The 26,468-nt window shown below is 39.3% G+C and overlaps 2 protein-coding genes across 9 annotated transcripts in view; both read right to left on the bottom strand.

Annotated features, from left to right (window-relative positions):
* The window catches only part of LOC131425287 (neuroglian), a 101,269-nt gene extending 88,875 nt beyond the window's left edge, over nt 1-12,394 (bottom strand). For 6 of the 8 annotated variants that reach the window (XM_058587048.1, XM_058587049.1, XM_058587050.1 and 3 more), the window contains exon 1: nt 11,571-11,799. The gene's annotated coding sequence lies outside the window, so the exon portion shown is untranslated. Of the gene's footprint in view, nt 1-11,570; nt 11,800-12,301 lie in introns of those variants that run through there. The other 2 variants (XM_058587045.1, XM_058587047.1) reach the window with 2 other exon arrangements.
* A 2,051-nt stretch (nt 12,395-14,445) lies between these two features.
* Nucleotides 14,446-16,008, bottom strand: LOC131427325 (uncharacterized). Its single transcript, XM_058590404.1, has one exon. The coding sequence runs from the start codon at nt 16,006-16,008 to the stop codon at nt 14,446-14,448; it is 1,563 nt and encodes a 520-aa protein (XP_058446387.1).
* Nucleotides 16,009-26,468: the final 10,460 nt, after the last annotated feature.

Raw genomic sequence — 26,468 nt, 5'->3', positions numbered from 1 at the left:
TGTCGTCCTGAAAAGGACGGGCCGGTCACATCACTGTGATAAAAATATATCTAAGATTGCTTTAAGTTTAGCCAATTCTGATACGCCTGGAAAGTAGAATGCGCAAATCAAGTGAAAACCTTTGTTCTAACAATTTGTTCATTTTTGTTTTCGGCCGCATACTAAAGTATTCACGACGAAAATACATTTTGATCTGTATACGTGGCAACTCTGTTTCGCACGGCATATTTGTATACTAGTATAAAGATTTGTTCAACATCATCACTTCCACTTTCGCATTGCCGTTCATAATGTGAATGTGGAACACCAGCACGGTTTGAGCGGGACTTTGCCTTGCCCTTAACTATTCCTCCTGTGTGCGTGTTTCTGCGTAAAAATTCCACAAGATGCTGTTAACAGTTAGACCGCCAAACTGGCTGCCGCTCTACTAACTCTCTCTTTTATGTCGTCTCACTGTTTCCCGTTCTGCGAACAGGAAAAGGAAATTTGGCAAAGGGGCTGTCCGTACACCGCTGCCAGTAACAGATATAAAATGAAATGTGATGTGAGCAATAGCGTCATTTAAGTTAAAGCAGCTACTCTTAACGCACGAGATACCGTCAGCACGATGACACCGAAAACCGGTAGAAAGGCAGCCAAAAAGTCCAGCAAGGCCCATTCAAAGCACTTTTCAGTGCTTTTCAGACAATTCAAAGCACTTTTCAGTGCTAAAGATCATTATAAAAAACTTGTTGAATTTTGTCGCTTTCCTACCATTTTCTGAGCAACTGTTGCCGAAACAAGACACACACGAGAACCATCTCAGATCTTGTTGATTGTGACAATTCAAAACATTTTTTAGTGCCACAGAAAATCATTAAAAGTTAATTAAACTTTCAATATTTCCTACCAAAAGATTCATCAAAATGGAAGTTAAAATAATTTGCACCGTCACTAACACATTCAATTACGAACGGCAATACGAAAGTGGAAGTGACGATGTTGAACACATCTTTATTTATATATAGTTGTAGAATAGTAGCTGTTTATTGTAACAAATCTGTACTTTAATGTAGGTGCATTGCTTCAAACTCTAGCTTGCACAATTCACACAATCAATCAACTAACTGATATTCGGAAAAGTAATGGGAGCGTGCCAGTTTTTTCGTATTCATGACATCCAGTTATGTCTCTGACATTACTCATCCGCCTTTTTATTCTCATTTGTTGTGCGTTATTTAATTATGTGGATAGAAATATTTGTCTCCAATAAGTCAAACTTTACTATAAATGCAACGTTACAATTATGGAAGTGAAGCAGTCAAAGTTGCGCAATTCATACAATCAACTAATCCTAACGATTGTCATTTTTATTCGTATTCACGTCCTCCAGTTATGTCTGTGACATTACTCACCCGCATTTTTTTTTCATGGAACGAGGGATTTTTCACACACGAAAGAAAATTAATTGAATTTTACAGAAGACCTAATCCCTCATACGATGCTATTCATAAAGACCTAATTTGTCAAATGGCAGAAAATTTCATTTGTAATGACTTAATCGTGGATTAGCATGAATTTTACTGGTTTCGACTGTAATTTACATTCGGCAGGTAAGTGCGACTGTATGAATTTATATGCACCATTTACCAGCCACGCAGATGTACACACCAAAAAAATTTGAATTTTTCAGGAGACAATCCCTCATACGATGTAATTCATAAAGACCTAATTTGACCTAATACAAAATTATCAACAAAATGTATAAAAATAACAACTGATTTTATTATTTATAGCAGTTAATCGTTTGGTGAGCAAATTTGATAATAAATGACGAAATATGTAATATAATATTCAAAACATTAGAGGACATATTAGAATTATATTAGCATAATAATTGTATGTAAAAATGATGCTACAACAGATAAAAACTACTGTAAACTGCCTCAAGAAATAAATTGACTTTCGTAGTCATCTTCGAATAAGTAGAGGGTGGTTGTATTTTAATGTTTCTTTGTGTCAATGTAATATGCAATTTTTGCTGACGACATAATCCTACCTCACACCACCACAATACGAAACAGTTTTTACACGAAAAGGACATAACCTCACAAACATGAACAAAATGAACCAATTTTTACAGTTAGCAGTGGTTTGCTCATGTGTTCATTCTAATTGGAATACGTGTTAGTTAGGTTTTGCACGAACATGACATAACCTCACAAATTGAATAGAATGAATCTTTTTCTGACAGTCGACGTGTATTTGTTTACAGTTTAAAAGTTCATCAGAGGTTCATCGTTTGAATGTAAAAATTGCAAGTCGCCTCACATAAAACAGATTTATACAAATATCGCTTCTTGATGCTAGAAACACATACAGGGCAATCTTTTTAGTTCTTTTCACGGTGGAACACGTTTTCAACAGGCACTTTTTCGTCAATTTTCAATTTTTAATTTGCAGTCGCAAAACAAAACAAAACAAACACACAGCAACTGTCAAAAATGAATTTGATTCATCGACAGCTCATTTGTGTCGTCATCGTGCAAAACCCATCCCCTGCTATGGAAGCTGGTTCCTGAAACAGACGCATTTTGTTTTGGGGGCGTTGTTGTCAACAATATGTTAAGCTACGTTCATACCATACAATCAAACCACACTCTTGGAATAGAGATGATCTGGGTCGGTGGATGCACTCAATTATTCCGAAAATATCGACAAAGGCATGGTTCAGGGGACTGGATGTGAGTAGGGATTTCATTCGTGTGATGTCCAGACTCATGTCCAATCACTACACGTTAGATGCACATCTCCTTCGAATTGGGCTCTCCGAGACTAATCATTGTGCTTGCGGAGAAGGTTATAGGGATATTGATCATGTCGTTTGGACATGCGTGGAGTATCGTGATGTCAGATCTCAACTAATAAATTCTTTGCGTACCCACGGTAGACTATCCAATATCCCAGTTCGAGACATCCTTGCTTGTCGTGACCTTTCATACATGAAACTTATTTATCATTTCATAAAGAAAATTGGAGTTTCAATTTAATAAAGGCCCCTTTTAAGACTTAGTTCTGATCCCAGCTGCGTCCATGAGTTCAACCAATAGCTAAATTAGAATAAAAATTATGTAATGATACAAACAAACTCGAAACAGTTTATGAAATTATCAACAAAATGTCTGAAAATAACAGCTTATTTTATAATTTATAGAAGGTAATCGTTTGGTTCAAATAATATTTCCGAGTAGATTTCATAATTAATGACGAGTTACCTAAGATGATATTTAAGCTATAAGAGAATATGTTATAATAAATTCAAAACGTTGTGACTATGTTAGAATTAAATTAGGATAAGTATATTATGTAAAAGTGATGCTACGGCGAAGAAAAACTTATGTAAACTGCCTTAAGAAATAAACGTATTTATGAAAAAAAAATCAAACCACACTGGTGTCGAAAGTTAATTTCTTCAAACCCAATATAAATATAATTCTAGTCTAGTTATCTCTATAGAAACAAGTAATTTGACCACTTTTTGAATAAGAAGAAGAAATTGTGGTTTATTATAGTTTAATTATATTCCATCGAAATCGTTTCCTTATGTTGGAGCAACCGTATGAAGAAAAATGTGAACGTGTGAACACTGCTTAAACACAGCATTTGACATCGAACTAAAACCAAAGAACTTCGGCTTCAAGCTAACTGTATGCAGATGACAATCGTGCCACCAGGGTGGTAAAACCTAATAGATATGTAAACAAACCACTGATAGCTGTCAAAAGATGAACTTAATTCATTGGCGGTTCATTCGTGTCGTCATCGTGTAAAACCAAATCTAAAATCGTCCCAGTGGAACGGAACAGGAACATGAACTTAGCGAGACGCCGATGATAGCGCAAATAGGTGAATAATTTGTTGATAATTAGTTGCTAATTAGTTACGGTAATTTTAAATTTGTGGCCAGGAATGCCAGGTCATTTTTTCAAAAATCTGTGAGCCAAAAACCTGTCTGTGAAAATCTGCGCCGGTAATAGTAGCAGATCGAAATCAATTTGGTGAACAAAAAAAAAGTCTTACTACCAACACGCTCTGTACCTTTTTCCTCAACCGCTCTGTGTCATTTTTAAAATCTGTGCATAAAATTGAAAATCTGCGAAACACAGATTAATCTGTGAACCTGGCATCCCTGTTTGTGGCTCATTTTTTTTTCGAGCACTTCGCTAAGTTTGTATGAATTTAACAAAGCACCTTTCCTAAATAAGCTTGTAAATACTCAAAACCCAGTATACACAGGGTATAGTTAGTTGCTAATTACAGGGTGGCAAGTGAATTGTCGATTTCAATTTCCCGGTTTTTTTCCCGGTTTTCCCGGTTTTTTGAGATAAAAATTCCCGGTTTTTGGAATAGGCTCAAATCGCCCCAGTTTTTTTAATTTTTAATTTAAACTTTAAACAGATATCCCATGTCCAAAGAGAATCGTTGTAATAGGCCCGCTAATTGAGGATTCAATTACTTTCCAGGCATTTCGATGAATAAATAAAAAAATATCAATTATAACATGTACATATAAGAAAAGCATATAGCCTTTTCCAAGTCATTCAGAGGATTTGGTTACACGTAACCGATTTCTTCCGAGTGCACATGACTGTTTTTATATTTTTTTTGGTATACACATGATTGAAAATAAATCAATAAGGAACAACAATCCCAAAAATGGACGCTTGCCACTAGGAAAAAACAACAACAATCTATGCTTGCAACTTCAAATCATTTTGTGCAGAGCTTTCTTCGCTCCTTCCGGAAGTAAAAGTGGAAATCTCAGATCGGCGGGCATAATGGCCAAGGGTGGCTTCTATCGTACCAAAATACGCTCTCTACCAACTCTTCACAATATTCAATCATGGCCATCAATGAGAGACGGATATCATCTCAGCAACAAAATACCGTCATGGTTCATATAACATAGAATGGACACCAGTGCAAGAGCGAATTTCTCTCGATGACCTGTCTGAGCATCACGGGATAACACGCTGGTGTGGGGATTCTCTTTGAAGCAACAAATGGTAGCTTATTCTCGTTTTGCGATCCGATTCTATACGGGCAGTGGATAATTGCGATAGAATCATTTTACTATTGCCGCTTATTCTAACTAAGTGCAATTAACCTTTGTATAAGTGGTGTCTATGAAAATGTCTGTGAATGCTCCAGACCAGGGTTTTGAAATATTGTATATTGTAACCTAGTATGAGAATCATCAAGTCGAATTATCTGCGATAGTTATCAACTTGCGATTCTCTCTTGGATCATTGCCGGACTGTATATATTTTGTTAAGGGCTGTGAAATACTCAGAGTATGAAGTGGAGCGAAGAAATGTAGAACAATTCTCTCACGGTTCATGCATCGAGAGACAGCGAGTTCTTGTAGCATCTTCTACCAGATTGAAAATTTTGTATACAATGTAGCAAAATATCGAGCCGCTTTCTGCCAAATTATCGGCAATCACCAACACTGATGCTGGCAAAGCGAATTTAACATAATATCGTCATTGCCAGGGCTTCGGCCATGGCACAATAAATTGTTATATGGACATATACTGTTTAAATTATGTCGCTTACAAGCACGTCTGTTCAATGAACGATACCCTCAGATGAATTATCATGCTGTGATTGTGATGAAAACCATAAAACCAATTATTAACAAAGTCATGTCAGACCAAAAATTTGAAATTTTCATGTAATAGAATTGAATTTAAAATCATTAGATGTATGTATATCTAAGATTTCGCAAAACCGTTGACTTGGTCTTTTAAAACACAATTTTTGTTTTAATATATCTGTTAGTCAATTAACAATGTTTACGATTTCAATGCGTTGATGGGCAAATGAATCAAATGATAACTGTTAAAATGCCCAATATATCGATCTAATCCTAATAGAATTCTAAACGCTCGTAGAGTAATCAGATAGTACGAGTTCTTCATGATGAACTCTCCGCTGGTTTTAAACCAGTTTTATTTCCAATAGCTTAACTAATTTAACTTCTATGAGAACTCTTCCTACAATTGATCTGATTGTAGCAGATCAATCAATAACATTCTGGGTTTCAAATTAAGCAATGATTAGTTCAATTAGTTATATATTCTACCAATTTAGAACTAATCGACAAGAATACTATCGATTGTAAACCCTGAAATTGTTTTGGTAAATATAGATATAGCCGTAAATAATTCAAATCATTACTTTATTGAAGTTCCAAAAGCTCAAACTAAATTCAATTCACCTTCATCTACATCAATATCAACGTTTTTGTGATCCTACTATGGAATAGTTGAGGAAAAGAAGAAAATGAAACATAGATTCACTGAACAAATCAATTAATTTTCTAAATCTTTCTAAGATTCTATACTGGTTTTCAGAAATCCAGTTTCAACTCTTCCAATTTTGCGAGTCCTTTTGACATCTCACAGAAATATAGGCAATGGGGTGTTGGCCCAATTTCCAATGGACAATAAGTTATTTCAACACTTTTACTGAACATTTCGCTCAAACGCAAAATTGGGTATTGTCTCTTACTCTTCGATTGTTGAAAATAAATCATTATGCTAACAACTGTTACTTATAGGTGAGCTAGTAATATTTTTCCCGGTTTTTCACTGAAATTCCCGACTTTTTCCCGGTTTTTCACTGAAATTCCCGACTTTTTCCCGGTTTTTCCCGGTGAAATCAAATTCCCGACTTTTTCCCGATTTTCCCGGTCCCTTGCCACCCTGTAATTAGTTTCTAATAAGTTACGGTAATTTTGATTTTATTGCTTAATTTTTTTTCGAGTTCTTCGCTAAGTTTATATGGAGTTAACGAAGGATCCTACATAAGCTTGAAAACAAATCGAAACCCAGTGGATAGTTTGTTGCTAATGAGTTGATAATTAGTTACGTTATTTTGAATTTGTTGCTCATTTTTTTATTTTTTCCAGTACTTCGCTGAGCTCAAACAAAGTTAACAAAGTACACTTCCGAAATAAACTTGAAAACAAATCAAAAACCCAGTGGATAGTTTGTTGCTTATTAGTTGCTAATTTGAAACGAAATTTTAAATTCGCTTCTTAATTCTTTTTCGAGTACTTCGCTAAGTTCATATGAAGTTAACGAAGGGGTGAAGAGGTGTCTCCTGAATGAGCTTGAAAACAAATCGAAACCCAGTGGATAGTTTGTTGCTAATAAGTTGCTAATTAGTTACGTTAATTTTGAATTTGTTGCTCATTTTTTTATTTTTTCGAGTATTACGCTAAGCTCAAATATAGTTAACAAAGTACTCTTCCGAAATAAGCTTGAAAATCGGCGAATGACCTTAAGGTTAAAACCGAGGGTAAATAAAGCAACATAATAATAAGCTTGAAAACAAATCAAAAACTCAGTGGATAATTTGTTGCTTATTAGTTGCTAATTTGAAACGGAATTTTAAATTCGCTTCTTAATTTTTTTCCGAGTGCTTCGCTAAGTTCATATGAAGTTAACGAAGGGGTGAAGAGGTGTCTCCTGAATGAGCTTGAAAACAAATCGAAACCCAGTGGATAATTTGTTTCTCATTAATTACGGTGGTTTGCATTTGTAATTCATTTTTTGATTTTTTTTTAATATTTCGCAAAGTTTAAATGGAGCTACCTCTCACAAATAAACTTTAAAACTAATTGCTTATTAGTTGCTAATTAGATACGATGGCAGTGGCGTTTCTTCCTCATGTGCACCTCGTGCACTGCACAATCGATCGAATTGAAGGAATAAACTGCGTCCTCAACCCCATCCAAATTCAATTTTTATATTTGGAGTCTTTATTTATTCGACGAAAGAAGGTTGGATCACACTGAAATTGCGTGTATTTACACGCATCTTATATACATCAGACATAAAATTTCAAGTATCTGTTGTCGATGTGTTAGTGTCTTTTCCTTGCACATGAGTTACTGCACAGATTCAAGAAGAATTACTCAGTTCAGCTCTGAGATTTGTTTGTTTAATAAAAAATCCCCATCCGAAAATATATCGTTATCACATTGTATTGAAAAACACAAGCGAATCTTCATTCCTCAATCTTTAGTTTTCACTTACAACGAACTGTTACATCTGCTATCATACCACATAAGCAGTGCATAACTAGTCTTGTCACGAGACGTCACTGTACGATGGCATTGAATTTGTTGCTCAATGTTTCTTTCGAGCACTTCGTTAACTTCATATAAGTTCATAAGTGAAGTATACAAGAAAATTAAAAAAAATTAACAGCAAATTCAAAATTACTGTAACTAATTAGAAACAAACTGACCACTGGGGTTCGATTCGTTTTCAAGCTTACTTAGGAGGGGTGCTTCGTTAACTTCATACGACTTTAGCAAAGTACTCAAAAAACAAAAAAAAATGAGTAACAAGATCAAAATAACGTAACTAATAGGCAACAAATTATTCACCTATATGCGTTATCAACGATTAACGATGAAAACAATGCACAGGTGTAAAAATAAAAAGATATAGAATGAAAAACAGCTTGACCAATGCTATTTAACTTATGAAACTTGTTAAAAAAACAGATTTCTTTTTTTCCTGCAACATTAATAAAGCTGAAATGAAGATGCAAGAAAAAAAACTGCTTAGAACTGTTACAGCATATTTGTAATGCGATGGCGACTACCTTTCGAAGTTATTCATTGGATAGGTCCCTACATTCAGCTCCTCTGATTGATTGTTTTTTCTTCTATGCGTCCAGAATCTAGAAACCAGCCGTCTATTCGAACCATGCCGCATATATCTGAGTGCAGTGAAATATATTCAGTTTCATTATCGTTATGATTTTGTTCAGAAAATTCTTACAAGCAGTACTGTCAAGTCATTCGATTTTTAATTATATATCATTTGCAATGAGCTATTCTTGGAGTAGAATTAGAGAATTGAAAATATAGATTCAAAGCATTTCATTTCACAAAATTCTGTGTAGAAATTAATTTCTACAGCAATTCCAGAAATTACCAGCAGAAAAAGTGGCAATATCAGAATCGACTTTTTTCAATATGATCGAAACTTGGCACACGTTTTTAGAATGACGCACCATTTGTTTTGCACGGAATACGGAGTCAATTACAATATAGGAATATTGTACCTTATCTTTGCATTCTTAAATATATTTTGAAGTTTTCGGTCTTTTTAATTACATCATCGTTAAATTTATTGTAATTTTTTGTTTGCTTGTAACCTACAACTGTTACATATATATGAATAATTCTTATTTAAGGTTTTAATTTTTTATGATTGTACTATTTTTCTTTATCAAAAATCTTGTTTGCAAACATTAGTATACTGTTTTAGCTGATGCTTCGTCATTTTTCAATTCACACTAATCAAATTTGCACCAAAATGTTTTAAATAAAATTATTTGAAATAATTAAAAAAAAGGACGATTTTTAGTTTTTCGGTTGGTTTTCGAATTATTGAAAAAGTATGCACCTTTTTTCACAGTGTATATTTTTTCAAAAGTGAGCCTAATCCATTTCCTACAACTTCTTATTGGACATCATTTTTGTACAATTTACAGTTTCCCACATAACACGATTTGAAGTCTTAGGTCTGCATCCCGTTGCATTCCGATCTCGTCGAATGGTATATAACACTACGGATCCGTAGATTCCGTTCAAAAGTCGGGTTTTCCAGCAATTCTTTTATCTTTCTATAGAGAAAGGTAAACATTGGTCGCATTATTCAAGTAGAAAATGTTCAATGACTTGGACGAATTGAGCTCATTGAATATTTCAGAAGAAATGTATCCTCGAATTTTGCGATTTATTCATTTTAGTTGGTTCGACGTAAAGTCACCAATACCTATATTTTCTCTCAAGCGCTGGGTAGGAGAGTATGATTTTTCACTTGCTGCCTTTTTCAAATAATCATCTATTCTGTAAATTTCTCATTCATTTGACTTCTCCTATATATGTTTCCACTCGAAATTTAGCTCCCATAGCCAAAAACCAAAAAAAATTAATTTTTATGTTATGACGTGAAGCCGACATCAGCTAAGTTTTACCTGACGAATGATCGATTCGAAAAAAGGGAAATGGTTGAAATTGCAGAAATAAAAATTCACTAAAAAACTGCTCCCCAGATACTAAATTTCCTACGGTTTATCATTCAGCTCATTAGGAACCCATTTCCCCATCTTCTGAATATTTCCCATGACGCGTGAACCATCAGAAATGGCTTATTATCTGTTTCACGTCAGGTTAAAAAAACACTTTTCGGTTAAAATCAAATGTGTTAAAAGGTCCTAAATAAACTTAATAAAAAAAAATCAAATGGACATTGTTCAAAATAACCAAGTTGTTTGAACATATTTCCAGGAGACGGTAAGTTTAGGTGTCTGTCTGGGTGGATCTATTAGAAGAGTAATTTCATCGGCTAGAAGATGGACGCGATTCGAGCCGATTAATTCTCGCAGTGCTACTCCGAAAATGATTTCTTATTGACCACGCACAAAATTTGAATATGCTTGGATGTAATCCCACCTTTCGCAACGATCAGTTGCCGATTAGGAGATTGATAACTTCATTACTTTTCCCTGGACATAATCAGCGTAGATTTCGTGTGGTACCAAAAAAGTTAGTTTAACAAAAAGTGGTGAATATATAAATAATAACCAATTGTTTTCTACGAAATTAAAACATAGACTAACTTTTAGTGTGATCCCAATCTGGGTTCGCATGATTTGAATTTTGTCGGCAATAAGTAAAAGATCCAATGAAGTACGTGCTCAGACCATTGAAAAGAAACACTATTCGAAACTTAATGACATCCGACTACCAAATGTAGTATGCAAAAGGTTGATTCTGCGTCACAACAGAACAGGAAATCATAGCTTATGGTATGATAAAAACTATTGAATTTTAGAATTTTTCAAATTGTACATATTTTTTCATGGAAAAAACAACTAACTAGTTTTAAAATTTTACATGAAACAATGAAGATCATTAGAGAAACATGCTCGCAAACCAAATAAAAATTAGAACATTATCTAATACACGAACTTGGCACAATCTGTCCTTCGAATATTTTCACGAAATAAATAAACAACTCATTTCTATTTAATCGATAGGAAATAAAAATCAAACGATCTCAACATTGGTCTTTCTAGGACCAGTCAACCGAATGTGTGTGTGTGTTTGTGCATACTCAAACGGCTGCTATCAGAAGAGCCAACAATCGCTCTTCCAGCCGTGCGTGTTTATAACCGATGAATGTTACTTCATTCTGTTTTGCCTTGTTCGCTCGCTCCCCATAACGCGCGTGGAGTTGATCGGTCGGTTGGTTGGGTGCTACGCCCTTTCCGAACCACTGAAGCCAAAAGGTTTGGGATCTAAGCCGCATAGGTTAGCATTATGAGAAAGGCACTGACACTACGCGCCCCTGTTTGTCACCATCAACAATTTGCGTGCCGTTCCCACCGTGGTACTAATCCACTCCTCTTCCCGCGAGAAATAAATCGATTTTTCCGACGAGTATTATCCAGGACGAAATAAGAAAAAAAATTACCAGAAAATTTCCAAAACTTACTTCTTCAATGCTAACGAACTATCCAGAGCTCCACCGAAGTTTTGCACACGGAACAGCAACTGTGGAGGGTTTTGCACAAAATTCACCAATTTTTCACTGCAACTTCTTCACACTTTAGAATTCTTGCCTAGTTGCTATTTATTTTGACCTGCAAACGCACCGCGAAAAAACCTTATTCTTTCTGCCAGTTGCAGAAAAATCGGGCGGGGGTCAAAATGATGTCATCACACTAAAATAAGTAAGAAATAATAAAAACAAGACGAGCACCATTAGACGAGAATCGCGACATGAAACCAAAAACAAAAATCACACAAATAAATAAATGCACAATGGAAAAGTTACTCCGGAATCTTGAATGAATCGAAAAGTAGTTCCACTATTGCCCTTTCACAAAGGCAGCTGGTCAGAAAAAAGTTTTGCCGGAATAACGGGTCTTCTTCGATGTGAGGGTCTCCACCGTGCAGCAGATTCCGTCGATTCTCCCTTCTCTTTTCCTTGTGCTGCCCACTGCAGCAAGTCTGCTTGACTCAGCACAAGAGTTTGGGTGCGGCGCTTCCGACCGCAGCCTATAGGAAAAAACTTGTTTCACTAATTCCACACAATATTCTCAAACACAATTTGGTTAATTCACAACCAATCCAGCTGCACATATGTCACTCGCGACAAGAACATCGTTGAAACAATTAAATCCTAGACAAAATGGTTAAAATATGATTTGAAGTCCAACAAACCAAGTGCACATTCAACGGTAGACACTACCTTTCAACACGTACGTTCGGCCATACTTTTCACTAGCGAATGAAATGAATGAAGCTCGATCATGCTCGTGCAAGTAGCAAAGCGATTTATTTTATGTTGAGACTACACCAAATACAGTTTTTGTATAGCCGGAAAGCCTCATTTCACGAACACCGGCAAACAGACGAATATGTCGATAGTAAAGTTTATGTTGCGTAGGCTGATGGTATTCGTGCCATGATCCGTTGTTTTCAAACTGTTATGTGCATGAACGTAATGAATCGTGGCGATTCACTCTCTTGAATACAAATGGGTTGAAGGAAATTATTTCGGTTTTGTGAAAAAAAATTGACAGTAACTGTTATCTATGTTGCAAAGATACACTGAGAGAAAATTAAATTAATTATTCAGTAATTTACTAATATTTCTATGTTTCCTTTATCACCGACGAAATATAAAACAAAGAGCAGTATTGCTATGATTATTGAATAAAGTGAACGAACCGTTCAGGATATTACATTTCTCGGTTGATTTTTCAGAAGGCTATAAGAGCAAGTAAGAGTTTCTCCGACGACACGACCTGCCACTCGGTTATCAAAACTGTATCGCAAATTTAACTACCCCTCAGTAACTGGTAATGTCAAAATGAAATCTCCTGGAAAACTATTCAAACTGGCAGCACAAGTTGATGAATTGTTGATTTTGAATAACAGTTACCAAAACCTTGGTTACTGCATATTGAAGACTTGAGGAATGTAAACAAAATAAGCTGCCAATAAATAGAATTCATGTTTGTTCTTTTCTAATGAATTTCTAAAGTATTCATCATATTTATGTATATTCGTCACTTCTGAATTTCTTCCAAATCATTCAACCTAAGTTTCTAATCAGCGTATATGTAAAACAATACTCCGTCATATTTTGGACATTCGAGAAACTCCTTTACATCGCAAAGCAAGTGTAAAATCTGACGAACATGAAAGACTCTTGAAAAGCACGGGAAACCAGTTTTTAGGATATGGGATCTGGTCAGAATTATGACCTGTTATAACACATATTAACTTTAAATAATTTTTTAATTGGTTCTCAAGCAGAATATAGGCCGTAACTTGATGATTATATAGAATCACACCTGTCTATCGCAGCACTACATTTAGTGTCAGATTTGGATATTGTTCCGGTCGGAGCGAATACTATCTTTTAATATTAAATTTCGTTCATGATCAACTATTCAACATGGGCTCTAATGCAGGATAATTCTCTAAGTCATGATAAATTATAAATTATTAATTTATTCATTACTTAAATTATTATTTATTTATTCTTCGTACCTTGCGTATTGTGAAATCGTCTAACTTTGTCGGATTTAATAATTAAATTATTCAGGGGTACCAGTCCCCGGCCGATAGCTCGCGGTGCCTCGTGTAACTTTCACAATCTTGGTTTCTGAGTTCTTTTAATTTTACGCTGATGGCACAAAATTTAAATTAAAAGAATTATTTCAAAACATTTTCGACTGGTTTGTTTATTTATTATGGGGCTCCTTGGTAACTAGTTCGTAGCAACTTAAACAGTGTTGCTCAAGAAGATTATTTTGATCGTCATCAAGGGGTCGCTATATTTGTGGTAACTGGCGGTAAATCGCTCACGAACACTTTTCATTCTGATTTTTCTTCGAAGTGCCTGATCGTGTCGTCGGTTTCTGTTCCGGAGCAGGAGTATTACGTGGAGAGGACACTGAATCTTCGTAGCAAATATCGCAAAGCCGATGTTTCTTGTGCGATATAGAGCTTAAAGCTAGAAATTTTATTGTACTAGTTAGTATTACAAATAATCAATGCATGTTCTTCCCGTACTTACAAAATCAGTTTTCGCTCAGATTAGAATAAGTGATACAAATGTAGGTTTAAGTATAGTATTCAATTTAGCTATAAGTAGTAATAAATCACCGTACTATTAGTAATTAGAAAATTTAACGATAAATAATATAGTTTAACGTACAAATATCAATTCTAATTTATCTTTCACCACGTTCACTGTCCCGATGTAAACAATAATGAATCTACACCTCTGATGACAGCTAAACGTTTCCGCCAACGATACTGTGTTGCTGACGTCGTTCATCCGCTGTCTTGATTTACAGACCGGCAGCTTCCGACCGAGGGACACGGTTGACGGTTGCCGTGGCAGTGCTGCTAGTGTCCACAACATCCCCCGACCCGTAACGCTGCTCCATATCTGCCGCAGCTTTACCGACCTCCAGCACTGCTAACTTTGCCAATGGACGATGCATGAAACCACCATTCGACGTCTGCACCACCGCTTGTCTCACTCTCGAATCTTTCCCTTTCACTAACGAGACGATACGTCCTCTAATCCACCCATTACGTTGCTTCTCGTTAAGTACAACCACCAGGTCTCCTACAACTGGTGCCTTTGTTTCTCGATGCCATTTCGTACGTTTCGCGATCGTTGGCATGTACTCGGCTATCCAACGTCTCCAGAAGTGATCGACGAACTGCCTTGTGTGATCCCAATTGTTACGATATACCTTCTCGGCTTCCTTCAGTGGTTTTGGACCTCGTACAACACCATTTGAGCTCAGGAGTAGGAAGTGGTTAGGAGTGAGGGCTTCCTGAACGGCAGACTCGAGCGGCAAGTACGTCAAAGGTCTCGAGTTGACGATGGACTCCGCTTCGGCCAAAATGGTGAGCAGGGTTTCGTCATCCGGGATCCACAATGTGGTTAGCGATCCTAATGCTACTTTAACTGAACGTACGAGACGCTCCCAAACCTCGCCGAAATGCGGAGCTGACGGTGGGTTGAAGATCCAATTCGTGTGCGCATCCGTGAAGGTATCAGCTAGTTCCTGTTCCATATTCCTGATCTCGTCTAACAGATCACGACTAGCACCTTGAAAATTCGTGCCATTGTCCGAGTATATTTCAAGAGGTGCTCCTCGTCTCGCGACAAACCGACGAATCGCCATTTTGCAAGCTTCCGTCGATAGTGAGTGGGCGACCTCCAGATGCACAGCTCTAACCGTCAAACAAGTAAACAAGGCTACCCATCGCTTCGCTACACTGCGGCCGACTTTGATCGGCAATGGCCCGAAATAGTCAAGCCCGACGTATGTGAACGGACGAACAAATGAAGTCAGCCTTGCCTCCGGTAACGGAGCCATCCTCGGCATTGTTGGAAATGTATTCTTGATCCTACAGGTCTGGCACTCTTTGGCCATCTTTCGCACTACCGTTCGTAGGTTCGACACGTGGAATCGCTGCCGTACCTCGTTCACAACCGTTTCGCGATTAGCGTGAAGGTATTTTCGATGATACCAGTCCAGGAGAAGGGCGGTACCACGGTGGTACCGGGGGAGGATGATTGGAAACTTAAAATCGTACGTTACATAAGGTGCCGCTCCGATGCGGCCGTTTACGCGTAGCACTCCCTGTTCGTCCATGAATGGTGACAATTTGTACAGTTTGCTGCTTCTCTCGATATCTTGCATTTTCTTCGAACCATGCTTTTCCAGCACTGCCACCTCGTCCGGATACATTGCCGCCTGCATCATACGACAAAGGTTTGTTTCCGACTCCATCAACTCATCAAGTGCAGTTTCTGTTGCCTTTCCACACGGTGACGGCAATTCTTTACGAAACGACGAACATAAGCGACTGCTCTCAACAAGCGTTCCCATTTGGAGAACCTTGTGAAATCGATGAGTTCTTCCATAACGTACTCTCGAAGGACCGTACAGGGACGTAATTCTTCTGTAGTTTCCTTCAGATCCCGCGCGCGTTTCTTCGGCCACTCTGATTACGATTCGTATAAAAACTCAGGACCACGGAACCATCTTGAACCGGGACTAAAGCAAGGACCTTTCCCCCACTTGGTTGCTTCATCCGCTATATTATACTTTGATGGGACCCATCTCCAATCTTCGATGTTGGTCATCGCCAAGATTTCCCCCACTCTGCACGCAACAAACTGTCGATAGCGCCGATGGTCTGATCCGATCCAACTGAGAACGACGTCTGCATCGGTCCATAGCACTCGTCGAACAATGGGCAAATTGTGTGACTTGCTAGTCACCTTACTCAGTCTAGCACCCAGCAGCGCACCCTGCAACTCCAATCGAGGTATTGACAGTGCCTTCAGTGGAGCCACCTTTGCTTTAGACATCGCCAATACGCAGTAGAACCTTCCTTCTATCTCTGCTCGAAGATAGGCGACGGCTGCGTATGCATCCTCACTTGCATCCGTGAAGACGTGCAGTTCTAGCGCACCAATCTTGGAAGATGAGAATCCGGGAAAGTACGACCGGTGTATGCGTACCTCTGGCAACTTCTCAAACAATTTGATCCATCTTTGCCACTTACTGTAAATATCACCAACGATCTCTTCGTCCCAGCCGATTCGAATGCGCCAGGTTTCTTGCACAATTATCCTACCGTGTACCAGAAAATGAGAAAGTAGGCCTGGAAGATCGAACACGCTCATCACGGTCTTCAGTATGTTCCGTTTTGTCGGCCGTACGCTCCACAAGCTCATTTCCAAAGCAAACGTAAACTGATCCTCGCGCGGCCGCCAACACATCCCCAGCACACGCTCGGTTGCGGTCTCTCTGTTCACGTTGATAGCCTTTACCGCTTTGTCATCCGGACCCCCGATCCGTCGAAGGACTGCTGGTGAGCTAGATAGCCAGTTTATGATTAAAAATCCTCCTTTGGAATGAACTTCTGCTACCTCTCTGGCTACCTCTATGGCCTCTTCTTCGCTGTCGAAACTGTCCAAATAGTCATCGACATAGTGTTTGGACACGATCGCATCGGCTGCCCTGGGAAAGGTCTTCTGGTGTTCCTTAGCGTTGCGGTTCTTTATGTATTGTGCCTGACTCGGTGAACAGGTCGAACCGAAGGTTCCTACATCCATGATGTACACCTGCACAGGAAGAGATGGGTTCGCACGATAGAGGAATCGTTGACTTTGAGCGTCCCTGGGCTGAATGCGGAATTGGTGAAACATATGTTTTATGTCACCACATATCGCTTCGCTCTCGAACCCGAAGAAAACCGTCAGTAGAGGTGTAAGCAGATCGGGGCCTTTCAGCAGCATGCTATTGAACGAGATTCCTCTCACCATAGCAGCAGCGTCCCACACGAGTCGGATTTTTCCTGGTTTCTTTGGATTCCGAACAGCTCCCAGCGGTAAATACCAGACTCGTCCGGGTTCCGACGGACTCAGCTCTTCCGGTGTCGCACGATGAATATAACCAAATACAAATAATAATACCCCTAAGTCCCATATAAACGAATCGCCAATGTTTGGTTCACAGCATGAACAAGTAAGCCTAGCAAATATCTCCCTTTCGTTGCGAAAGTCTGAAAATGTGAAAGGAGATCGTTTCTGGCAACGCTTTATGCTAGTTGCTACGGTGCAAAACAAACTTGTTTGTTTATCGTTGCTGTATTAAACAGCAACAATCAGGCTAAATATCGCCGGCTAATAAACCGAGAAGCTTCCGAAATGGTAAGAAGTTGCTTAGTAGAGGGATGTGACACAGGAATAGGGTCGTCCGAAATATCGCTCCATAGTTTTCCTAAGGATCAAAATATGTAAGTAATATGTTTACATATATTTCACTATAATAAACAGTAACTATAGTGAACTTGTGCTTACCCTTCAGTGTTGCTAGTTTTATAGGAAATTCGTTAAAGTACATTGTCACTCTGACAGTGTATCATGACAATGTACCGCACGATGCAAAATGTGTCCTTGAAAATTCGTCGGAGTACTCCGTATTATAATTTGTATTTGATATAACCGTTTTCCAGGTATTCTTCGATTTGCCGCTGCACACTCTCTTTTAGAACCAGGTCCGCTCGCATCCGTTTTTCGAAACATTCCAGGCGTCGCTTAGCCATTCCCAGGCTATATTGTCATACTTCCACAGTAGGCCGGTCTCGTACCGATCGCCTACGCGCCTTGTTGTCTTCTCGAGGATGTCTCGTGCGCGTTTGTCTTCATCCGACTCGGGCCCGACATCGACTGAAACTCCGACACTCTCCACACTGAAGTATTGTTTCACCAGTTCGTAAAGCTCGTGATCTCGAGAGCACTCACAAATGTGAAAGCTGAAGTTGTCTGAATCGTTGCCTTCGGTTGCCGCTCCAAAAATCGTCCAACCTAACCTTGTCTTAGCAGCAACTGGATCGCCTAGCTTACCCTCCTTTACCTTTAAAGCTGAAATTAGACCAGCGTTATTGGACCCGATGAGTATTCCCGGTGAAACACCTTTGTAGCTACGAATCGGAAGGCCTTGCAGATGAGTATACTGCCGCGTTAGTTCATCGTACAGCAGTGTCTGCTTCGGTAGGTTCAGACTCGCCACCGTGCGTGTATCGGTCAACTGGTACTGTTGGTTAGAGTCAACGCCACGAACTTCGACACAAACTCGCTGGGATTTCGGCTCTCGTCGTGTGACGTTTCCGGTCCAGCTTAGGCACAGTGGAAGCTCTTCGCCATCATCTATACTGAGTTGCTTCGCGATCGACTGCTCCATTAACGTCAGAGATGACCCCTCGTCCAAGAACGCAAAGGTTTCCACCGACTTGCCCTTCCACGACAACCGGACCGGCATGATCTTAAACATCACCGACTGCTTCAAGTTGTGATGCGCGTTCACACGATCCTTTGATGGGTCTGCTGCTTTTGCCTTGTCGACTACCTTAGTTGGTAGGTCCCGCTTGTGGAATACTACATGTAAGAGGGGATGGTGACGTTGTAAGCAGCCATCCACTTTGCATTGAGCCTGCGATTTACATGGTCTTCTGCCATGTTTACCCAAGCACGTCCGACAAAGATGGTTATCTTGCGCGACTTTCCAACAGGACATTCCTTCACCCTGTGATTTGGATTTTTACACACCAAACACAATATTGCCGCCGGCGAAACCGGTTTACAACTTTCATCCCGTTGAGTCAGGCCGTCCTCGGAATGTTCATTGAGATAGATCTTCTCCCTAGATTTCTCAGCCCTGCCAGATCGAGCCGACTTTGCTTCAGCCATCACAGTTACGTCCGAAGCGGCGAAGACGAGGTTGGACATGTACGCCGAGAACGTACGGAGGTCTACGGCTGGGAACTGTCGCTTGAACAATGCCCAGTCTAGCCGTAGTTGAGCTGGGATCTTCTCCACCAACTCTTGTAGCAAAACTGGATTGCACATGTGTGCCATTTGCCCCGCAGCTTCCAGGTGGTCACAGAGATTCTGCACTGCCACCCCGAATGCGATGAGTGTCTCCAAACGGTCGGCTTTCGGTGCCGGTACATCTCGAACTTTATTCAGCAATGTGTGAATAATAAGTTCCGGGCGCCCAAAGAGGAGATAAAGGGTGGACATAACCTGAGAGACGCATGCCGGGAGAAGTAACCGACCCTTCACTGCTTCGTGTGCCTTACCCTGTAGCGCTCGTTGCAGTCTCGCTAGGTTTTCGGCGTCCGAATATCCACACTTCGACGTACTATTGACAAAGGAACTGTAGAAAAGAGGCCAACTTTCCGGGTCGCCTCTGAATATAGGCAGCTCCTTCGGCATTACCTGCCGCACCAGCGTCTGCTGCTGGGTGAGTCCACCAGTCAGAACCGAACGACCGTTGTAAGACGGCTGCTGACTCACGTTTGTTGTCTGAAAACCCGGTGTGGGCAATGGCATCGTTGGGTTTGTCCATGCCACACCAGACGTAGTAGCTGGGAATATCAACGGCTGTGGAACTACACTACGTCCCGGATATGCCGCTGTCGAATAGGCCGGTATGGTAGGGAACGTTACCGATGGCATCACCTTGCTTCCTGAACTTATGCCCGGAAAACCCGACGTGGACGATGGCATCGTTGAAGTAGTCCATGTCACATCAGCCGTACCAGCCGTAACGCCAGGAAACATCAATGGCTGTGTCATTGCTGGAACTGTGCTGCATCCAAGAAATGCCGACGTCGGCTGAGCCGAGACTGTTGCCGAGGGTAACACGTTGTAATCCAAATTCATTCCGAAAACTTTCGGAATTGCACCTTGCTGCTGATAGTGGTGTATTGCCATCCCTGAAAACAATGCTGCAGCCGATGTGTAAGTTTGTTTATTGTTCGGCTGGGGTGGAACGGTGCACACGGGTGCCGGGAAAGCCGTTGATGAGAATCCGCTTATTTGAAAACCAGTTGCTTCAAGGTTCGAGTTCGGTTGCGTCAGCTCGAACATTCCATTCAGTACAGCTGTGGTTGTTGGTGTTGAATTACGATTGTATGTGGGCATTGCTGATGACATAACCACTGACGTCACATTTGGGTGTGTGAACGACAGGTTAGAGAATCCAACATCAACCCGTTTCATCCAATCTTCAACTCTCCCGATACCTGACTGACGAATGCTTGTCGTCATTGACCGCATCTCTGTTTCCTCGTCTGCCACTATTTTGTTTTCAGCTTTCAAAAACGCTTTCTCCAACACACACCTCTTACGCTCCAGCTCCAGTTTATGTTGCTCGTACATCTCCTTTTCTAATACGGCACGTTGCTCCTGAAGCCAGCGAAGCCGATCCCCAAATGCATTGGACAATTGCCCTGAACACGAACTGACTGGACTGATTTCTACCGCTGCACCAGTCGCGGTAACCGAGACAGGAGAAGCAAAGCCTGCTGCATTAATGAGTTCCGTTGCTATCTCCATCGTTGTAGGGGATATTATTGTTCCGGCATCCTCATTTGATGCAGGTAGAGAAATTATTCCGCTTTCCTCCACAGTCGTCGGAGCAGCGGTCATCACTACCGTACCTGGTGGCATAACTATTCCAGAACTCACGATTTCCGTAACTGGTATTGCCGGTTTGGGAGGAATCGGGTGTGTCGTTTTCCGACAAACACCACATTTCCATTTCCGAATCTTCCGGACGTTTCCATCAACACCCACACAGCCAAAGTGATACCAATTCGCACATCCTGAGCACAGCACCATATCATCGAGGCTGTTAGATTTACCGCACACAGGGCAGTCATTGAACTCGGTTTCTGGCATCTTCTGAATGTGAGGTTATGATCTTTCACGATGGATGATTTTCTTTAAGTTTGTTCCGGAGCAGGAGTATTGCGTGGAGAGGACACTGAATCTTCGTAGCAAATATCGCAAAGCCGATGTTTCTTGTGCGATATAGAGCTTAAAGCTAGAAATTTTATTGTACTAGTTAGTATTACAAATAATCAATGCATGTTCTTCCCGTACTTACAAAATCAGTTTTCGCTCAGATTAGAATAAGTAATACAAATGTAGGTTTAAGTATAGTATCCAATTTAGCTATAAGTAGTAATAAATCACCGTACTATTAGTAATTAGAAAATTTAACGATAAATAATATAGTTTAACGTACAAATATCAATTCTAATTTATCTTTCACCACGTTCACTGTTCCGATGTAAACAAGAATGAATCTACACCTCTGATGACAGCTAAACGTTTCCGCCAACGATACTGTGTTGCTGACGTCGTTCATCCGCTGTCTTGATTTACAGACCGGCAGCTTCCGACCGAGGGACACGGTTGACGGTTGCCGTGGCAGTGCTGCTAGTGTCCACAACAGTTTCTCTGTGTCTGCTTTCTCTTCTATCAATTTCCAAGAGGTTTCCACGGTTATCCCTCTACTCTTCGAGAAAAATCATATCGGCGACTTTCGACTTTCAAGGAGAACTGAGAATTCTAAGAAAATCTCCATAATCACATCACAATAACCGAAAAAAAAACTTGGAGTTGGCAATGCCAGAGACATAACCGCGAAGTTGACGTAGTACTGCATTTGAGATGTGTAAAGATAGCAATTTAAGATTTATAGTACTGAAAAGGACCATTCAGTTTCAAAAGATTGCGTTTGTATTCTAGGAAATCGGGTGGCAGTTTAGGACAGTGGATTTCGTTTATAGCTTTTTCACAAAGGGGCGGTCCCAACAGTCGCAAAAATAGGAACAAATAGAATTTTGATGTCGATTATGTCGTTCCGGATTTGCATATTTCAGTGAAAGAAACTTTCAAAAAGCTACCGAGTTTCATTTCTTTTTTTGACCATACTGTAGAATTATCTACGCTATTAAACAGTGTTCGGAACATTTTTATCGAACATGATGCGACAAAATGATATCTAACGTTCGTTTGGTGTAAATTTCGCATAGCGAAAAGTGCATAAAGGTAACAAATTATTCAAGATTTGCACTTAACTGATGATTTTCATCTTCGATTTGCAAAGAAGCAATTTCAATAGTTCTGATAGATAAATGAGATGAAAATACTGATTTATTGAGAGTAGAAGCTACGCATACCTAGAGTGCCTATAACCAGAGTGACGACATCTCAATTTAATTGCTGGCAACAATTAAAAACATTCCATTAGCTTTACATTGATTTGACAGGTCGTTTGCTCGTTTGGAACTGGTAGCTGTCATTCCAAACGAACAGCTGTCGCCACTCTGACTATAGTCACTCTACGCATACCATGTTTGGTAGTGCAGAAGCAATGTTATTATCCTTCATTTATACATCTAAAGAAAAAAATTAAACCGACGCTAAAAATATAGAACCGATTCAAAACGGTTCTGTCAGTCTTGTATGGCAAAAATCCGGTAGAAGCAGAACCGTTAATAATTGACAAGTGAAATTCTCTATCGGAAACGTTGCATTGTTACCAGACCCTTGCCAGAATTCTATCAGCATTCCGCCAAAACTTTCTAGCAGGTGTTGTCACGCGGGGCAGGCGTTGTCTGCCAGGTACGGTTTGAAAATGCTGGAACATTGCTGGTGAAGTCGTTTTCCACCTGATACAATCTCATTTTGGTTCCATTTGGATTTATTTTTCCAATACAACAACATTGGTAACTATGATTCTGGTAATTGTTTTCAAAATCATCAATTTTTGGCCATAGTTGCTAGTTTCAATTATTTTTTAAGCGATTTAGTTTTTACAATACCAGTTACTGAGGGGTGGTTAAATTTGCGATACAGTTTCAATAGACGAGTGGCAGATCATGTCGTCGATGAAACTCTTGCTTAGTTCCGTTTAAATAGTTGAAATGGAGTTTCTGAACACAAATAGTACAATTTTTAACTAAAGTTCCAAAACCCTTAATATACAATACAATGCAATATTTGTGTGTAGTTTCAACATGTTTCAATTACGCGTAAAACGAATACCATAAAATAACTGTGCTACATATTACCAAACGTTCAAGAATATAGTTTCGATTATCATTTATTACGCTGTATCAGTAGTAGGAGAAGGTGTTCGGTTGCGGCACCCCACCGTAACTTTTGACAGAAAGCAGATAGCGTCATTCCGACAAATGTCATGTGTGTGTAAAACCAGCATGTTCTTTTTGTGCCGAATATCGAAGCAAACAGACGCTTGTACTTTTTGCTGCAGTCAAAACAAATTATAATTGCTTGAAAATCAACACAAAAGTTTTTTCTGACTTTTTTTATAGTATCATAAATTGAAGAGCATAAATCGGAAAGGTGAGTTGATAGGATATTTATGAGGTGAAATCGATCTATTTCGTGATTCAATACCGGATGTCACCAAAATTTTCGCAACCTATGATTTTTTTGTCATTTTCAAAATGTCTACTGATTTCGGTTACCGGCACCCCAAGGTGTTCGGTTACCGGGACCATATTTTGTTCGACAAATCGTGAAAAATTGTCAGTGATATGCAGGCTGCTGTCGAGACAAAGTAAGTCAAAGATGCTCCGGCTAAGAAAAAACGTGGAAGACCGGCCAAATCAACACCAAAGGCGCCACCATCCAAATCACCGGCCAAGAGAGCCGAAGCGAAGTCACCATCAGACAATGAACATTTTTGTCCAAAAAGCCTCCGAAAAGATTCCCAACAATTGGCATCTGTCCGGATACGGGGGCAAGTTTACAGGATCTCTCCATGGTAGATGTCGTAATTCCAAAGCGTTTCTGAACACGTTCAAGTCTAAGGCTCCACGGTAATTGATACGGACACCAGATTACTTAAGTATTTTCCACAATCGGGCGGAAAAATGAGCAATCTTTGAATCTTTGAATTCTTTAGCAATCTTCGAATTCTTTGAATTCTTTAGCAATCTTCGAATCTTTGAATTCTTTAGCAATTCTAGAGATAAAACCCAGCTGACATGAAGCTTTCGAAAGAACTAGCAACTGTTGGACATCGAACGTCAGTTTAGCATCCAGTTGTACACCAAGATCACACACCTGAGTCACTCTAAACAAAATTGTTCCATCAATGTTTTAGTCGAAAATAATAGGACATAGAATCCGACAGAATGTGATATCTTGGAATTTGGTTACAGTAATAATAACCAAATAATAGATTAATTTACAACCAGATCCCAATAGCAATGCAACATCTTTGAAAAATACTTCAAATCTGTACGAAATGTTCAAAACGACGAATGTAACCATGAGAGATTTCAAGGGGCAAATCACTCTAAACTCTAGAAAATCTTATACTTATAAACTCATTTCATTCCAAAATAATCTTCTCTAATCTCATTTAATCCCAACTAGTCTAGATAAGTTTGGGAAATTTCAAACTAATCCAACCTAGTTTTGCCTAATCTTCTTTGAAGTGTCTGTCATTCGAGCTTGCAAAAAATGTTTGACAAGTAAACAAAGACCTGCGTCAGACCCTGTCAGCTTGGAGCGATATCAATCTTCAGTTCAGCAACGCCATCGCATGGCATCACATTCAACATATCATGTCAATTGTATGGGTGCGCAGTGCTGCTATTTTGGCGCGCACGAATTTGACATTTCTCTCCCTTACTTCTATGTACGAGATTCAAGGCGGACTCGCCTAAAGGCGCCATGGTCGCAAAAAAGGATGTTGCCAATGATTTGTTCGGGAAATGCGAGAGCTGGATATCTTGTTAATATGATGTTTTTGCCTTCGTTGAGCAGTTGCAAAAAGAAAAAGAAAAGAAAAGAAACAAATACTACGTTGACAGATTCTTTTGTCAAAATAATGCTTTTACAGATCTCGGCTAAACTTTTCTAATCTCATTATAATCCAGTAAAAACTAAACTCGATTTTCACATTTCAACAACTTTGGAACTTGGCTCGAAATTAGCTTCAAACAAACGGTTTGACAGCAGTTAGGGTGGCAACTGGGTTAGGTTTGACATCAAGCGAAAACAACACTAGTAATCATTCAAATTGACAATACTTTTCGTGTATGGGCCGCTAAACCTGTAGAAATGGCATCTCTGCCGATAAATTCGACGTAAACATTTCAAATGGACCAATAATCCAAAAACATATATTCTTCTCATCCATTTTCATGTTTACTTCCAAAATATTTGCGTAAAATCACTCCTAAAGTTTTTATTTTGCTCTTTGAAGTACACGCTCGTTCAATGTTACTCTAAAGTGAGTACAATTTCACTCACTTTCGTTTAAAGTGGAACTACTCTATAGTGAGTAAAGCTTGTTTACTCACTTTTGAGTAAATATGGTATTTGTCAAATTCTGAGTAACATTTACTCAGTGCTACAAATGGTAAAATTAGCTCGAGTGAGTAAATATTACTCAATATCATGCGAATTGAATGAGGGAATCGAATTAGCAATTCTTTGCTTTAAACGAATACTGACTTACTTCTATCCAACGAATGAAGGAAGCCGCTACCTGTTCATCGGTCATTGGAAAGGATCCGTCTGCCTTCCTCCGTTCCACCTACGACAAAGGGAGAAGTTCCGCCCCGACAAAGGGAAAAGTTTAGTGCACGTAATTTTTCACACAACGTTTTCAAAGCTCTGTGAGTAAAACTTGTTGTCAATTTAGAAATTGAGTCGAAGTTACTTATTCTTCTAAATCAATATTACTCACTTTTTGACATTTGAACTAAATAAGCAAAAGTGAGTACAAACTACTCACTTGAGAGTAACATTGAATGAGCGTGTAGATAGTTAACGAGTATTAGGGGAATAGCGTTGAAAATATCGATAAAAAGGTAGGAGAAAGTCAGTCATTGGCAATTACGCCCATTTGAAATATTCACATCGAATTCTTGTGCAAAATTAAAGTGTTTTATTTCAGTGTGATAATGCTGTCATTCTATGCTGTCAAATTTAAGCTGT

This window comes from Malaya genurostris, chromosome 1 (genome assembly GCF_030247185.1).
Source record: "Malaya genurostris strain Urasoe2022 chromosome 1, Malgen_1.1, whole genome shotgun sequence".
Taxonomy (NCBI): domain Eukaryota; kingdom Metazoa; phylum Arthropoda; class Insecta; order Diptera; family Culicidae; genus Malaya; species Malaya genurostris.
Note: the sequence above shows the minus strand (reverse complement) of the source record. Positions and strands in the feature narration are given on the sequence as shown.